At 44.6% G+C, this 17547-nt stretch overlaps 1 protein-coding gene across 4 annotated transcripts in view; it reads right to left on the minus strand.

The window, feature by feature from the left end:
• Adcy8 (adenylate cyclase 8) overlaps window positions 1-10812 on the minus strand; it is a 249784-nt gene extending 238972 nt beyond the window's left edge. For 2 of the 4 annotated variants that reach the window (XM_087556005.1, XM_087556004.1), the window contains exon 1: window positions 8636-10812. In XM_087556005.1, coding sequence (XP_087412131.1) covers window positions 8636-9586 — 951 coding nt within the window. In that variant the 5' untranslated portion in view covers window positions 9587-10812. 4 annotated transcript variants of the gene reach the window in all.
• Window positions 10813-17547: the final 6735 nt, after the last annotated feature.

Genomic DNA, 17547 nt, shown 5'->3' on the forward strand with positions numbered 1-17547 from the left:
TCCTTGACCCAAATCTATTCAAATATCAGCTCTGTTAAAGCTCAGCATAGTCAGTTTGGTGCTCAGTAGTGCCCCAGGACTAGGATTCACTAGGATGTAAACACATAGTTAATAAACAGTTTATCCACTTAATACCTATTCTTCTATTCTTGCTTATTAAAATCCAATGATGCTTTTGAGGTGCAGCAAAATCTACTCTATTTTCATCATTTCTTGCTGATGCAGTAGCCATATGTGACAATTGTGGTCCTTAAAATATAAACACTTTGATGCTTTATTAGACACGGGTCCCAGAGGAGCACTCAGAAGAACAGTCAGTTAACGTAATCATGGGTCTTTAACTTTTAGACCCGCTGCTCTTTCTCTTCCCCCCTTTTCCTTGAATGCAAACTAGCCTTGATTCCTTGTAGCTGTAACCAATGGCTTTCTACTGGCCTTGAAGAAATGACCACCTATGCCAGACTCTCCCTCATGACAGCTCCTATGAATTGCCATCAGTGCAGCTTTCCCTTGATGAATCTTCCTGTGGGAGAGCCCATCATGTAGAATTGTGGCTGCCCAGATTAAAGATCCTCACCTCTTTCATGGTTGGTGTGGGACACATAGAATAATCAACCTTGTTGTCATGGCAGAGCCACAGTTAGTTGAAGACAGTCACCATATTCCTCTGATAGCCTTTCTATCCTCAAGTCTGTCCACAGTAATTTTCCTATATTTTTTTTCTCGTCCTGTTTTGTGAAAATTTGGGAACTATATTTCTTATAGTCTAAGTTGAAAAAAATACATGTATTGTGATTACGTACTGACTCTTCCTTAGTAGTCTATTTTACGAGCAATCTCAATTCATCTGTATGTAATCATGTACACATAGGTATGGACACATGTGCTGGTACAAGCACATGTGCACACACACACACACACACACACACAAAGAAATTCTGAATTTATTTATTCTACTCAACTACAAAATGAGCTAGCACAAGTCAAGGATGTGATTTTTACAAAATAAAAAGGTGATTGTAGGTTTTGTTCTCGGGTAAAATTTTTATATGGAATGTACTTTAAGTGTAAATTCACACACTTAGAAAACCCATCCCCCCTTTAATGTAATTTCAATTCCTTTTCACATCTAGTTCATGTCTTTACCATATAGATCTTAACATTCTTTAGTAAGGAAGAATAGGACAATGGGTATTAAATAGGTAAAGTGTTTATTTCTGTTAACATCCTAGTGAATTCTAGTCCCAGGGCACTACTGAGTACTAACAGACCAGGCTGCACTTGAACAGAGCAGATATTTGAATAGATTTGGGCCAGGGAATTTGTGAATCTAGTGATGAGGTGGGGGACTTTGTCCTTGGTGTTCAAAACACATCCAGAGCAGAGGGAGCCCTGTGCTTCCCAGGCGCTTTACAATTTGCAATACCGACATTTAGGCATCTTTTTCAAAAAATAGAGCAAATTAGATAACACATATCTAACAGATATTTTAGGTCTTGTGTATATTAAAATTACATATAATTGGGGTAAAAAATTCACATGGCAAGCATCCATTCAACCCAGCACAGAGATAGTGATGAAACAAACTACTGTATGTTTATTTGGCAGAAGATCATTGGTCAGAAAGACAGTCCCTTGGAAGCATTTGCTAAGAAAATGGCTTTCATTCTCACTAGGATGTGGCTGGGGCCTCCCACTGAATGCACAGCATCTCCATGGTTAATTAATCCTCTCTGCATTCTTCTACCCCACAGGGCTGACTGAAAAATCTTGCAGTGAGAAAAGCTGGCTTCTCAAGTGCTGCTTAAGTGACCTGGCTTCCTAAAATATCCCTCATAAACAAAACTCACATGATATAATTTGAGTGTGTAAATCCAATTACATTTCCTGGGGAAGCTTGTGGCCAATTACTCTGGCTTCCCCTGCTGTGGGTGGTTGACAAAAGCAGCATTCCTGTACTCATCCCGAGGAAGAAACTATTTATATAAACCATTATCTGACTGACTGAGGTGAAAACCTATGTGTCACAGATGTTCCCCAACTTCCAATGCTGCTGCTAGATTTCAGACTCTTACTTCAGTTCTGAAAAAAAGAATCAGAAATTTGCTTCAGGAACAGTATGTCAAGCAAATTGATGTATTGCCTAATTACATATTTGAGGCCTACTGGTCTCTCAGAGAAACAGTGTTGTGCCCATTTGTTGATGAGAGAAAAGGTTTGAGGTGAATATTGAAACTGTCATCTGTGTTCTGGAGACAAATACATGCAGGATCAACTCAAATGCACCAACTTGTGATGTGAATAAATTAGCATCCTAAGAAATATTGAGACAAGAGTGAAATGTCACAGATGATGGTAGTAGTGTCCTCTGATTGTGTGTGTGTGTGTGTTTAATCTTTTCCTCTTATGCTCGGTTTCACTTATTTTTGGTGAGCTCTTAAATGCCATCAATCATCACAGTGTAAATATGACTAATGCATTCGTCCCACTTAGCAGGACACTGCAGCTGCTGCTCCAAAATCCGAGTCACCCCCACCCCGTCCCCAGGTCTAATCTAATTGTGCTCTGCTCACTGATGGCAGTCAGGTGACACAACAGATATGAAGGGAAACAAGTTTATAATTCAGTCTTGAACAAAATACATTACACAATCAGTTTACAACTTCTCTTCATAGACAGACACCAAATCTATTTGTAACTCTCCGACAAAGATGCCCACAGACCAGGGCCAGTTAGACTTACTTGATCATTTTGGCACCACTGAAAAATCCTTCACTAAACCAAACCACTGTCCACCATAACAGACAGACAAAACGATAGTTCAGACAAACACATAAGAGGCAAAACAAGAATGAAAAACAGAAATGAAGAAAGAGAAAATAAAGGCCATGAAGGGAAGACTGGCATTTTCACAGGCAGGAGAAAAGTAGCTCCATCGTCCAGCGTTCAGAGGCGCCTCTGGGGAAGGCTAACACTCAACTATGCCATTGAAAGGCATTTTTCAGACATGCTGGTTGAAATTATTATTTTAAGCCTATATGAATATCCTGAAAGAATGCCCAGAAATGGGGTAGTCAGGGCTTAGAAACTGCCTGCCGTTAACTAGAGGGGTGAGTTAAGACAGAGTCAGAGTCCAATCATCCCATTTAAATGGGTAGCTCTGTGTTCTGAATTGAGTGTTTACCAAGTTCGGGGTGGTTTAAATCACATGTCATTTATTGTACATTAAGTAGTCATAGGATCTTTTTAGTCTTAGGCAAAGATGTATAAATGCACTTGTGTTTAAATTGCATAAATGAGCAGAGAGAGAGAGAGAGAGAGAGAGAGAGAGAGAGAGAGAGAGAGAGGCAGGCTGTAACTCCATTATGTCTGCTTTGTTTTTACTCTAAGGTCAGTCCCTCACTTAAGTGACCAGAAATGCATATTTAACCTACAGTTTCTCTCCTAAACCGCAGTTGTTTCTGTCACACTTACCTGCTACAATTGCATGCTGTCCTACAAGATTACTGATAAGACAAGTAGTAGTCTAACTGGGTCTCCTTATTAGTCAAATTCAGGCATCACTAATCAGTATTTGTCTGGCTCTAGTCTCTGTTGTTTGATGAGATGTGTCTAAGACAGAAAGAAATGTCTCACTGACAGCATGACCTTGAACATGGATTAACCTGGATTTGCATACCTATCTGCATTTGCTCTAGGGTTATCTTGCAGAAATTATCTTCCCTCTATACTTATCTCTTTATCTGCTTCAACAAGAGGCACAGATGACTAATTAGCCACTGGCTGTAACATTTTCGATCTCCCAAGAGAGAAGTACAATGCAGTCATCTTTCTGTTTAAATAGTACTGCTCTCAGTTTTCCAATAACTAAATGATTTCTACCACCCTGTGTCTAATGACCTGAAGAATGAGAACAAGATGATTTTCAAATGTTAGGTAGACCTTCTTATTGTCACTAAGAATCAAAACAGAATAAAATGTTAAGAGTAGCTATGGTGCTTAGAATGTGTCTGAAGCCTTATTATTATATTTTATTTATGCATATAATGTCATCTTACAATACATTTTCTTATTAATGAATTTAACTGGTTGCATAAACAATCAGCTTAAGATGGAGAAATATCAACTTCCTAGAGAGTATGGAAAAGACTGTCAGTATCGCTGATTTGCATACCACATGTGAGGCTGACACAGTTTAATTCAGTGGCTGAAGGGCAGACCTCAGGCTACCTGCAACTGAACTCTTGTAGGGTGTTAATTTAAAAAAAAGTTCCAATTGGGCTTTTCACCTTGTGAAGGCTCCTCATTATTTCCAGTGTTACTGGACCCAGGAAGTATGTGGGAAATTTGGTGATCATTTACATCTTCCATGAACTATAATCTCTGTTGGTGTGTGTGTGTGTGTGTGTGTGTGTGTGTGTGTGTGTGTGTGTGTTGTGTGTGTTGTGTGTGTTGTGTGTGTTGTGTGTGTTGTGTGTGTGTGTTGTGTGTGTTGTGTGTGTGTGTTGTGTGTGTTGTGTGTGTTGTGTGTGTGTGTTGTGTGTGTTGTGTGTTGTGTGTGTGTGTTGTGTGTGTTGTGTGTGTGTGTTGTGTGTGTTGTGTGTGTGTGTTGTGTGTGTTGTGTGTGTGGTGTGTGTGTTGTGTGTGTTGTGTGTGTGTGTTGTGTGTGTTGTGTGTGTTGTGTGTGTGTGTGTGTGTGTGTGTGTGTGTTGTGTGTTGGAGTATTGAGGGCAGTGACTGAATAGAAAGAATTCAAGCCATTTCTATGCTGAGAAGAATTCTCTCTTTAGTGAGCCTTTTAAGATTAAGACTCATATCCACAGTGGGGATCAACTTGTGATACATATTCACAAGGGGCTTTGTCTGCTCATCTGGAGGGTCTGCAGGGATTTGGAGCACAGTGGTTGCCCTTTCAAGACACAGATGTAATTTTTTAGGGGTGGAAACAGTAGCAGCAGAAACTCGTGGCTTGGATTAAGAAGGCAATTACTCGCTTGCTTATTACTTTTGAAGATGACATTTTCAGTGAAGTGAGACAGCTGACAGGGTGTTGCTGACACGGTATTCTCGTTTTAATCCCACGAGTCTTGAAAATACTAAGTTAAACCTGAGCCATCCTCTTAAAGGGAATTAAGATTAATGCAAAGAGCTGATATTCAAAGGGTTTATGGCCTTCGGTTGATGAATTGGTACCCAGCTGAGCAGAATGATGAACTCATTTGAAAGAATCTATGCCATTTCTGGCATTTTCTCTCTTCATTCCCTTCTGTATTTTTCATTAAATGCTCATCAATATAGTGTATGGCCTACTACTTTCTTGACTAGCAAAAGGGGTCCATCTTACTGTTAGTCTGCAGAAAGGATACCCTTAGAGGTTACTGAAGAATTGTTAGCAGTGGAGTCCAAATTTTAATTTTGTCCTTATCACCTGTTAGCTCCCTAGCCTCAGAAGGTCCCCTTTGTTTCCAAAAACTTGACTTTTTTCGTTGAAATGAAAATAAAGGTCTATATTGCCTCTATGTCACTATCAGGTATAACAGCATCAATAAAGAATCTCAGTTCTATGTAACACATTGTACAGATGACATGCTGTGTGTTTTGATTTCTACAAACAGTGTTTAGAGGTAAGAGCCTGTCTTACACACAAACAACTTAATTGTGTGTACATGCTTGTGTAGATGTTCATGAGTGGAGGATCCTTTCATCAACAAAGAGTTTGGGAAGTTGAATATCTTATAATCATGTGACGAACAGTCTCGTCTGGATGGTGATTCCATTAGGTGCCTACTCCGTGTCTGGCACTAGACTAAGTACTGTGGATAAAATCGTCAATACAAAGGCAATCTCTTGCCCCTTTCGTGGGTCTGTGTACTTGTCAACATCGAGACTTCGGGTAAAAAACAAAAGAGACACAACAAAGTGAAAAGATAGTTTCAGACTGTGCAATTGCTGTGGAGAAACTAAAACAAGTCATGTGCCAGGAGAAAGAATGGCCTGTGACAATCTGGACAAATAGAATGACCAGATCATATGAAGAATAAGTGAGATTAACCCAGAATGCAGCTATAAAGACAAAGAGGTAGGAAGGTTCTTGAGATATATGGAAAGGTGGGTGGAGAACTTAGGATCTGAAGAAGAGCAGAAGAGGAAGTATGAGAGGAGGAAAAGCAGCCCCTGGGGGGTAGAGTGGACTGTGATGAAGACATAGGAATTCACTGTGGTTGCCCAAGGAAGTTCTTAGCATGTTTTAAGTGTGATTTATGTACTAAACATGGAAAATCAACTAGTATTTCTTATAAATAAAGCAGAGCAAAACAAAATAAGACACCCTCCCCCCCACTCCCCTCACACACAGTCTCAAACCAAGAAACCAAACCAACTAACCAACCAACCAAACCAAAAATAACACAAAACCAGGGGGTCGGAAAAGATGCCTCCACTTTCCTTAAGGCTCTATGAAGCGTGTGCCTCTAGGGGGCGCCAAAGGAAAATGTTTAAAGGAATTTGCAGCCCCAGGATGAAGAATACTATGGCCCAGGTATCTTCAGTATGGTGGAAAGGTTACCTATGAAATCCTATTAAACCAATAACTTGTCCCAAACAGAAAGGCAAATAGGCTTAGTTTACGTGCAGTGAGCCATGGTTTTCACAGTGGAGAACTGTTTATCATAGGATGGGAGTGGGAAGACATTGGGGGTTATTTTTAATCTTTTTCCCATCTGGTAGTATTTGAGTAGAATATCAAACAAATATGGAGCCAGAACTCGCTTGCTGGATTCACTTGGCAAGAAAAACATGTCTATACTTAGAACTTTGAAGACATTCATAATTTGACACTTAGGGTGTGTTTTTCTAAATACTACCCCGGCATATTTTATGTGGTCTTTCAGTAGTGTGCACCAAGGCGGGCTACTGTTGAGAGGCAGTAGGTTGTAAGCGAGGCTTTCTGCATACATCAGATATCTACAATTGATTGTGAGAACATTTTAGACCAAGTATGTCTTCAAAAAGGAGGATTCACAAGCAGGAGACAGATGAGGAGGCAAGAGGGAGGAGCAAAAGAAGAAATGATTTGCCAACACTGAAACATAGTAAAGAAATGAAAGAAAAGAGCAGGGGTGCTCAGAAGAAAGTGGGTTTCATGCTAGGAGTTTAGACATCTGTGTTCACAGAATTTGAAACGCACAGCTCATACATTGTATATATTATGCAACCCCAGGCAGAGGCCCCAAGGCCTTCTTCGAGGGACATTTTACTCTGCATCAAGTATTAAAGGCTTGGGATATTTTTGAGAGTATATTGACCATTGCCTAGAGTACGGAAAAGTTCAGCACTGCCCAGCTCTCAGCAAATCTCTTATCTCCCTGTCTCAGGCCTGATGATCACAGCCAGGTGCTTCATATACTCACTGCTTTTGCTAGAGGAGACACTCCCAAAAGCACAGTCAGAACAGCTAACCAGATAGGCAACCTTAGCAAATAGAGCCATCACGAAAGGAAAAGGACCCCCAATCCCATCAAACCCCACCAGGCAGTGATGGGCAAAGCTTTCCATTGGTGCTAGTGATCTGCAGACCACCAGTTACTTCTAGTAGGATTGCCCGCTCTAAGAACTATTTATACTCAGCTAGAGGAGCTTTAACATCTATTTATGTCAGCAAGAGTAAGCAGAGATGTTGAGGACCGGAGAGATTCATACAAAACGGCCCCTAGCCAATCACCTCAGACTTGCTTTCTTCCTAGACTGAGTCTGTTGAGTTTCCCTCTGTAAATGAGAAGCCCCCACACTCACTCTCCCTGCTAAGTACCAGATATTTGTTAAACAAAGTGTCAGGTCATTAATTATCAATTGGTTTTAGTGAATTTAAACAGCAGATTCTTTGTCGACCTTCCCAGTCACAGACAACATGAACTTTGTTCACATAAGCACATCCATATTTAATGAGGGAGAAGAAGAGAGGAGGGGAGAGAAAGGAGAGAGTTGGAGACTTCGTCTACGTATTTCATTAAAGTCAACTATATTAAAATACCTCCTTTAGTTAATAAAAAACATATTCTTCGCCAAGAGTCTGCCATCTTGCAATTCCTGAGACCTATTTATTCATTTATTCAGAGATCTGGGGCTGGGCACTTAAATAAGAGACAAAGCACAGTAGATCCCCAAGGGCACTAACATTTCCCAAATAAAATCCCTGTCAGGATTGTGAAGGATGGGGAAGACCTATTGGAGGGCACCCAGCACTGCAACTCCACATCTAGCAAAGATTAAATTCATTCAGAAACAAGCCAAGCAGAAATCCAAGTGAAGAATCCCTACAGCAACCTGCTGTGAGTTAGCAAAGCACCACAGCTTAAATCTAGGCGGTTCTCCCCTTCTGTGTCCTGCCTCAGCGGCGCCTGTAGACTTTGAATGTCAGCCACAAAGGCTTCTGTTAGAGAATTACAAAGCCGAGTAGTAAAGTTAGCCGTTTTGTTCCAGTTGTTATAAGCCTTGAAGCCTCCCACAGAAGCTCGCCCAAAACCTAAGTAAGTTAAGGAAGCAGACTTACAAGAATGAGGCCACCTTACTTCTCTAGAAGTTATTTCTAAACAACCCAGGGGAGTGGAGTGGGAAAGCAAGTGCAAGCAGGAGTTACCTGGTTGATGGAAAAGACCGCTAGTCTGGGTATGAGCACTTGAAGTGTGACTTGCAGCAAGGATGTGCCCAGGCCGGCCAAGATGGCCCAGGTGAGAGGCAGCGGAAGCATGCTGTAGGTGGCGAAGAGTGTAAAAAGCACGTAGCCTATGCCGTCGCCCAGAAGCCCATAGCCCAGGCCTGCTGCCAGAATCTGGGTGGTCATAGCCACCCAAGTGACCACGCCGCTGTATTGCAGGTAAGTGTGGGAGGTGGTGTCCTTCCTGACCACCACGAGGGCGCAGATCACCACCTCGATGCCAGTGAAAAAGCCTAGCAGGATGCCCTTGAGAGGGTCCATGGGAGCCGAGGCTAGGCTCAAGTGAAGGACTAGAAGGGTGAGTTTGGTTAGTACATCCAGCACGTTCATCACTACCTCCGATTTGCGCCTCTGGCCCAGGAAATAGCGTTGATAGAGGCGCTCCAGATCCCGAGACTTGAAGGAGTTGCGTAGGGTTGGGAAAATGACCCCACGGTAGCTGTATCCCCCATTGAGGAAGAAATCCGAGTTACTTGGGGCACAGTCAAGGTGCAGGAAGCCCAAGTCGCCCCCACCCCCGCTGCCACTGGCACTGCCGCTCCCGCTGCGTTCCGGAAAGACTTTGGTGCCACCGGTGTTGTGCGCTCGCTCTCCGGAGCCCAGAGAATAGAGAGGCAGCACCGAGTCGCTAGACAGCTGCGGCGCGTGGTGGTTTGGTCCGCTGCCCGCAGGGTTCGAGGCTTTGCGGGAGCCCCCGCCGCCGCCGCCTCGGTGGCCGTGGATGAAGCGCTGCTCGGTGATGTGCCGCACCGCCGTCTGCCACAGCAGCCGCTGCGGCCGAGAGCCGCTCCCGCCGTCGCCGGCCGGGGGCGTCGGGTGAATGGTATAGAGTTCCTCGCTGCCGCTAAGGCAGTGCACATCCGAGAGTTCCATGGCTGGGGTCCGCAGGGAGGGAGGCTCAGACACTGGTTGTGGCAGTTGCGGGTAGGGGTTTTTAGAGACCCGAAGGCCGCTTGGCAGCGATCCCCTCTTTCCTAGGCTGCTCGATTGCAGGAGCCCTGAGCAGGGCCCCCACAGGTCAAGTCATAGTGAGCCCGAGAGCAAGGGGCTCCTGGCAGATTGCAGTGGACCCCTGCGTACTGGCAAGCCACCTTCCCGCCAATCAGCTCCGTTGGGATACGCAGTGAAAGTGGTGGCTATTTGTCCACGAAATCCTCGGCACTCTGAGCCACGCAGTCCCTTTCTGCGCTCAAGCTCCTGGGCTGGCTCTAGGCTCAGCGTCTTGGCGCAGTCTTCTCTAAGAGGCGCCTGGGCGCCGCGCTTCTGCTGCGCGTCGGGCGGGTCCTGGCTGCGGCACTGGACTCTGGACGCCCACGTCTCGGCGGCTGCAGAAAGGCTGGCCAAGGGTGACCGATGGCTAGGATGGGTGCTAAGTTAGCAGCTGTGGCTGCAATCATCGCCCTTCGGATAACTCCATTGCGCCGGCATGGGGAGTCGGGGAGGAGCTGGAGGCGGGCGCGATGAGGCAGGAGGTGTGGGTGATGGTGAGGTGGCAGGGCGCCCCGCGGGAGGGCAGGAGAAAGGTGGTATCCTTAACACTAACAAGTCACCAAACAGTTAATTTGGAGGTGTGCTGGATGAAGCTCTCTCTTCGGTTCCTTCCTGGTTGTGGCCACTTCCAGAGCAAATACTGACAGCGCGAGTTCTGGACTGATGCATTCCTCAAGGAGGATCGTGGCGGGGCGCTAGCCTCAGGGTCCCAGTCTCCGCTACAGGACTAAGTCACCAATGCTAGGAGCGATTCTGATGGGTCGCAGCACACAATTCCCATTCCCTTCACTTCGCTCTTTGGAGTCCATTGGGCCTGCCAGACCCCAGGGGATGTAGGAAAAGAACAAGTGGGGAGGGCTGTAAAGCCAACAGCTGAGTATGAAGAGAAGCCACTGGAGCGGATTCCTGAGCCTGAGAAATGAGCCTTGGCGTGTGAGGAGGCAGGCGAAAGGTTTCAGCGAGAAGAGAGGCTCCAGGCCGAGTGGAAGTCGACGAGACGCCTCCGGATCCAAGGAAGCGCGGGGCCACTCGGGCGCTCGGAACCGCGCAGCGGGACGGGAGCCTGGGAGGAATTTGGAGACCTGTCAGAGCGGTCAGACACCCGTGGCGACTTAAACCCGCCCCCGCGCCAAACCACGCCCCCGGAACCCAGGATTGGGAGGGGGGGTAAAAGGGGTGGGGGCTGGGACACGGAGGCAACCAGATCTGCACAGGATGCACCAGGTCTTGAAGAACCGCGCTGGTGGGTTGGGCGGGCGCGGACTGCTGGAGCCCCCGAGCCTGGCTGAGCGCTGCAGCGGAGCGCTCCAGCTGGCCGCGCCCGCTGGTTCCTCCGCGGTTCTTTTTTAAGCCCTGGCTCCTGTCCTTGGCAGGTGCAGAGCCAGGATCGTAGGCCGCTTTGCCCACGAACATCTCGAGACCAGAGACACGCACTAGAGGTGCTCATTTCCGCCCTCCCCACTCGGGAGCGATGTGATGTGATGTGATGTGATGTGAAGTGTGTGTGCGTGCGCGCCTCTCCCGGTGTGTATTTAATGTCAACTTTCAGGTTAAAACCAATGAAGCGGCTCTCACAGAGGCGGGCAACCTCTAACTCTTCTCTACACTACGGGTCTGGATAGTTGAGGGTATTAGGATGGGGGCGTGGTCTGCATGTTTCGGATACTAAATTTGTCCCGGCTTTCAAGAAAGGTGCGAAAGAGGACCTTCAGAATATCATTTCCAGGGGCCTCAGGGAGGAAGCATTCCTGCCTGCCTAGGTACGTTGAGGGTCGCGATCAAAACCAAGTTGCCCCGCAGAGGTTCTTGAATCGGAGCCCAATCCAGCGGGGTCCTTGGGTTCTGGCTTTTCAGGGATCTGGTACCAGTACCAGTCTGGAGCCCGGCTGCAGGTGGTGGAAGTCATCACCTCTGCCACAGCGACTGCGGCGGCAGCCTGTGAAGCTCAGGCCCTGAACGCAGTCAGCTGATGGCCAATGACGTCAGGCTCTGGGCGCTTTCGTAACCCCAGGGCGTCCCATGAAAGCCTAAATGACCTGGTCAAGCTACCCTCGACACCGTCCCCACACTCACCCCACCTCTACCCCACCCCACCCCCACCCCATCCCATCCCCAACCCCAAGCCTGAGATGGCGTTTTTTATGCCTTTTTCTAGTGCAGACAAACTCCTAGCTCCTTTTGGTCCTAGGCAAAACACAGCTTTCTCCGAGGAGCTGGAGAGCCTTCCCTTCACCCATCCCAAAGCGTTCTCAGGGTTATTTGTAGCGACTGTGCCCCAGAAACCTGTGTTTTGACTCCTCTTTCCAAGTCTTATAGGTCACCTGCCTCACATAGAGCATGCAGAAGGGGAAAGTCTTTTAAGGCACTACCTTTCCTCACCATCATTGCAGGAATTTGGTGCACTAACTGGCAAAGATCGCTCAAGGAAGAACTCAATTAAACGTTGAATTTTAAATAGAAAGGAAGCTATTCTATTTTAAGTTCAGCTTGTGGACATGTTGATTTGTTAACTGTAAGAAGATCCCAGACCGGCTGTTCGACCCTTGCGAGCGAGAAGTTAAGAGCAAAGTATCTCAGAAACCGAACAAACAAACGCAACCAACAGCAACAACAACAAAACCAAAAACCAGGTTGTTATTTAGACCTTAATGAAACCAAAGTATACATCAGTCGGAACGGTTTATTTCTCCTTTTAGATCTTTTATATTCTTGGACTCAGGTTTTCCAAAACTTCTAAAACTCTAGGGTGGGTAAGCTTTTAATTTGGAGGAGAGGGAGAGAGAGAGAGAAAGAGTGAAGATTTTTCCCAAAGCTCTCTCTTCTGGACATAGAGATGGGGTTGCGGCTTTTCTCTTCCTGAGGGCACCTCAGCCGAGTCACCTGTGCCAGGGAGCACCCTAAGCACCAGTGACTGAGAGAGACGTCTCTTAGGTTCTTGCTTCTGTTTCCTGGAGACTGAGGGTTCAGCCCGGATCTATGAGGAGTTGAAGGCAGATGGAACTTTCCTGTAAAAATCTTCCTCTGGTTGGGTTTTAGCTCAGTGGTAGAGCGCTTGCCTAGGATGCACACGGCCCTGGGTTCCGTCCCCAGCTCCGGAAAAAAAAAATCTTCCTCCAAGCTGGACCTTCCCTTCCCCGGGATGATTTATTCAGCAGCAAGAAGAGGCAGACCAAAGAGGGGGAGACTTGGGCCCAATCAGAGAAAATGACTCAGGTTGGTGAATGAGCACAGCTTATTGCAAGGAGAAACTCCAAGAATTTCATGAAGTCAGAGGTTGGAGCAAACGCAACCGGGAGAAAACATCTCATCGGCCCAATTGACCTTTTCTGTCTTATAAGGGCACTGTTACAGGCTATTGTGAGGTGAGAGAGCTGATAGCATGGAGGTCCTTCTTGTTGGGACGAGATGATGCTCTTCAGCCTCCAGAGCATTCTGTTCTTGAATGAGAACTTTGGACACACACAAATATATACTATATTTTGTAATATGCCAACCACTGAAGGATGTCTAACTTAAAACAAGATTTGTCAAGCATTGTGTGGGAGCCTGGGAGGAACTAGGAATGTGCTGTTACTCCCTATATATTTCAAAGTATATACTGTGATCCCGGCACAATATTTTGACATTTTAATATATATACATTTCCATTTCTTTGACTTCCCATTTCACCTTTCTGCCCCAAAATGCTGCACAACCTATTCTTCAAAGCCCAAATAGCAGATAGTGTCTCTGCATAAAGCCTTTTATGACATCCCTAGTGACCATGAACGAGGTCCTCCTATGCCATCTGATGGTGTGCTTTCTGAACACTGGTGTAGATCCTACCAAAGGGATTACAGATCTTCCATTAAATCCCATGTTTTCATTTCTGTTGCTTCTCCTGGTGAAACAGTGATCCCCTTGAAGGGTATTGCCATGACCCTTGGCTAGTGACATTTTCTTCAGCCCCTATGAGCTGTCAAACTCTTCCCGGAGTCCTCCATAAATATTCCACTTAACCATCTCAGTGATTCTGTGAGTCAGGCCTTTGTCTGCTTTTAGGATTCCCATTTTACTGATCAGGACACTGCACACTGAGGCTTCTTGTATATAAGTACCTTTCCCCATGGTGGGGGTGGTAGATGGTTAGGTACATTTGGATGGTCTAAGTCTCGCATGCACATACTTAGTGAAAATTCTGTAATCAATGATGACTAACTTAAGCAAAACTGATAGAAGTGAAAATATTAAATGTATGCTACATTTTCAAAGTCAGATTAAGCAATTTCTGAGTTATTTTGATGTGGAGAAATCTGTTCAGTAAGACCAAATAGCAGATGAATGGAACAGAACACAGTCTTGTGTAAATGGGTAGAAGGCTTATTCATTTTGGCTTGCTTCAAGGCACATTCCCACACTATTTTTATAATTGTGAAAAAAAACCCCAGATTTTCACATATTAGATTTAGCCCAAACAATTGACTTAACCTATTTTCCCCCCACTAGTTTCGCAGTGAGAAAATATTCTTTTGCCTCTTTGGAAAATAACATTTATTTTGTGATGTTGATGCCTGCCACTGACTACATTTACAGTAGCTATATTTAAGAAAAGAAATTGGCTGTCCCCTCAAGAAGTACCTTCGACTCCTTAGCTTGATTGCACTCACATACAGGTGTAGATTCTAGAATGCCCAACAGAGAGCCAGTCTCTTACTGAAGACATTAAATATTTACATGTAAAAGAAATGTTGGACTGAGTTCAACCCCAGAGATCCTGTTTCTAAAGGATGATGTTGGTGACAGAGCAGCTTCCCAAGTCAGAAGTCCCTAAAGGAAAATGGCATGCCTTCTTCCCCTGAAGAACTGCTGTTAGAAGACACCCACAACATTTCTGCTTCAACAGAACTTCAGGCGAAGCTGGTGTCTAAGGCAAATAGAACTCACTATGGGAAAGACTGCATTTAAAAGTTTGCACAACCATCCCATCTGTACTGCAGCACAATGCACAGTAGGAGAATAAAGTTTCAGCCTCACTCCTGTTTCTTCTCTGTCTTGAAAGATACAAGATGAAGTAAAATATCTGTAGACAGTTTGGGTCTTCACAGGAACTAGTTTAAATTAGATTTCGGTGCCTGCAAGCAGAAAAGTGTCTCTCAGTAAGAAAACTGTTTTGAGACAGGAAAGGCAGAGCTCATGGCATAGTCAGGCAAGTAGCAGAAAGGAGCCTCCAAGGGAGACAGACAGAAACATTTTCTGATTCTTAAAAGATGATCCGTGGTTTAGCCAGAGGGTGAGAGCACTATGACATTGTTGCTGAAATTTCAAAATTACAAGAAGACCCCCGCCACACACACACACTAAAGAGGGATTTGAAGATCCTAGGCTTCCAGGGAGAGTACTTGGTCTCACCATTGCTCTGTTCCAACTATAGCACCATTACTAGCTATAATCCAGAAAGGGGGGAAGAGAGGAGAGGAGAGGCAAGTGTGTGTGTGTGGGTGATATGGGGAGGGGCATCTAAACCTAAGGGCCATTTGAGAATGTGTATAGAAACCTAATACAGTAGAAATATTCTATAATACACACACATATAAAGATCATCTAAATGAAATTGAAAAATAACAAGGGAGCCAGAACTCCAAGAAGACATCTCCTATCACCAAATGAAACTCCAGTACTGGGAATGGCTATATTTAATCAACTTCTTGGTTCCCCAAGGGGCATGGTGGAAACCCCCAAACAACCTAGGTTATTCCCAATGATACTGGCGGCTCTTTACAGGCTGACGGTAAGGCCCTATTACAAACACAATACCCACGCAACTCACTAAACAAGGAGAGGTTGAGTTGGTGCTACCTAGAGCCTTCACCTCTATGGTCTAGTGTCCATGGTACAGGACAGTACTCTGTCCACTACCAGATTAATCCAGCTACAAAGCTTCAGATGCACTGGTGCAACAAAGGCACTAAGCTCGTGGGAGTAACCAACCAATGTCTGGTTTGACTTAAGACCCATTTCAGGAGATTGAACCCACACCCAACACGGCTTGTGTGGTCAAAAACCTGAGTCTAGGTAGGCCAAGGACCAAGAGCCAAAACCAAAGAATACTGCTCTGCTAAAGGAACATAGCAATAAAATGAATCCTAGCATTCTCCTATACTTATAGATCCAGGTTTTGCTCATCCATCATCAGAGAAGGTCTCTCCTGCAACAGATGGGTTGCAGAGACCCACAGCTAGAAAACATGCAGAGGGAGAGACCTTGGAATACCCAGTCCTAAGTGGGATATCTTCATCAAATTTCTCCCCTCGGAGAATTTTGTGGAAATGAAGCAGAAAGAGTAGAAGTGCCAGAGAGGATGAAGGCCAGGGAATCAAACTCTCTAGACACAGCAGGGCTAGCACACACATAATCTCACAGAGACTGAGGCATCACGCATAGTGCCTGCCTGGGTCTGCACCAGATGGGGTCCTAGAGTTGAAAGGAGGGGTGCTCGCATATCCCGAACCCAGAAACTATCTCTAACTGATAACCACTTGCAAATGAAAAATTAGTTTTCTCCAAAAGAGTCTCACTGGGGCAACAAGCGACTCTTAAGACATATATATATGAATTTGATGAAGATATTCCACTTAGGACTGGGTATTCCAAGGTCTCTCCCTCTGCATGTACATATATATATATATATATATATATATATATATATGTAGAAATTAAAAGTAGTGTTTCCATCATCCTGGTATATATATTAGCTTCAGATTTGGGGTTTTTATGGGATTCTTGTGTGTGTGTGAACATATGTGTTTGTCTCTGCATCTACATTCTTTGCTTGTAATTTTTCTTTGGCTTTTTTTCTTGTCTGGTTGTTTTATCACATTCTGATTTGTTTTTGGTTTATCTTTCATTTTATTATCATTCTTTAGATTGCTGTTTTTTTTCTAACAAGAGGTGGAAAGTGTGTGGATCTGGATTAGAAGGAGGAGGTGGGGAGAAACTGAGAGGAGTAGTGGGGTAGGGAAACCGTAGTCAGAATGTATTGCCTGAAAAAAATGTCTATTTTAAATAAATGAAAAAAAAAAAGAATCTAGGTCAAGTGTGTAGTAATGGACAACAAAAATAATGTTAGCCTGCACCTTCCAACCTTGCTGATATTCTACAACTCTCCTTATTTCTCCCTTCTTTAAAATATCAATCCAATTATTATGGATTATTATTATTTATTTTGAAACTTTATATGGGAATATGCTATTTACATCATATCTATTCTTTTTTGTTTCATGTTCCAACTCCTCCCATTTTTCCATTCCACCCTCAAATTCATGAACTTTTCTTTATTATATACTAATATGAGATTACTTTTGTATTTGTGGATATATAAAAACCTACACATATTGAACCTATTTAATGTTGCTTATATGTACATGTTGTTTAGAGTTAACCTCCAGCTCCCTGTGCTTGTTCAACACATCTCCGTCCTGTTTCCAGTTCTCTTCTTTTTATAATTGACTAAGTCAAACAAACCCACTAAACATTAGTACTGTCCATGTGTTCGTCATGGTACAGGGCCGTCTACTGAGGCATGGGATACTATCCCACCAACCCTCAAAGAAGGATGATTGGCTCTTGCCCAGCAGGTATCAACTGTCAATATTTTCTCACTTAGAGGTAGAGCTGTTCATTCACTGTCCCCATCTATGCTGGGAATTTGGCTGGCTTAATCCTATAATCTTATGCTGGTAATCACAGTTGCTGTGATCTCATGAGTTTGGTGGCCACACCATATCCAGAAAGGCAGCATCTCACTGCATTACTCCCCACCCTCTGGCTCTTATATTGTTTCTACCAACTCTTCCTGAGGTTCCTTG

This window comes from Rattus norvegicus, chromosome 7 (assembly GCF_021556685.1).
Source record: "Rattus norvegicus strain SHRSP/BbbUtx chromosome 7, alternate assembly SHRSP_T2T, whole genome shotgun sequence".
NCBI classification, from domain to species: Eukaryota; Metazoa; Chordata; class Mammalia; order Rodentia; family Muridae; genus Rattus; species Rattus norvegicus.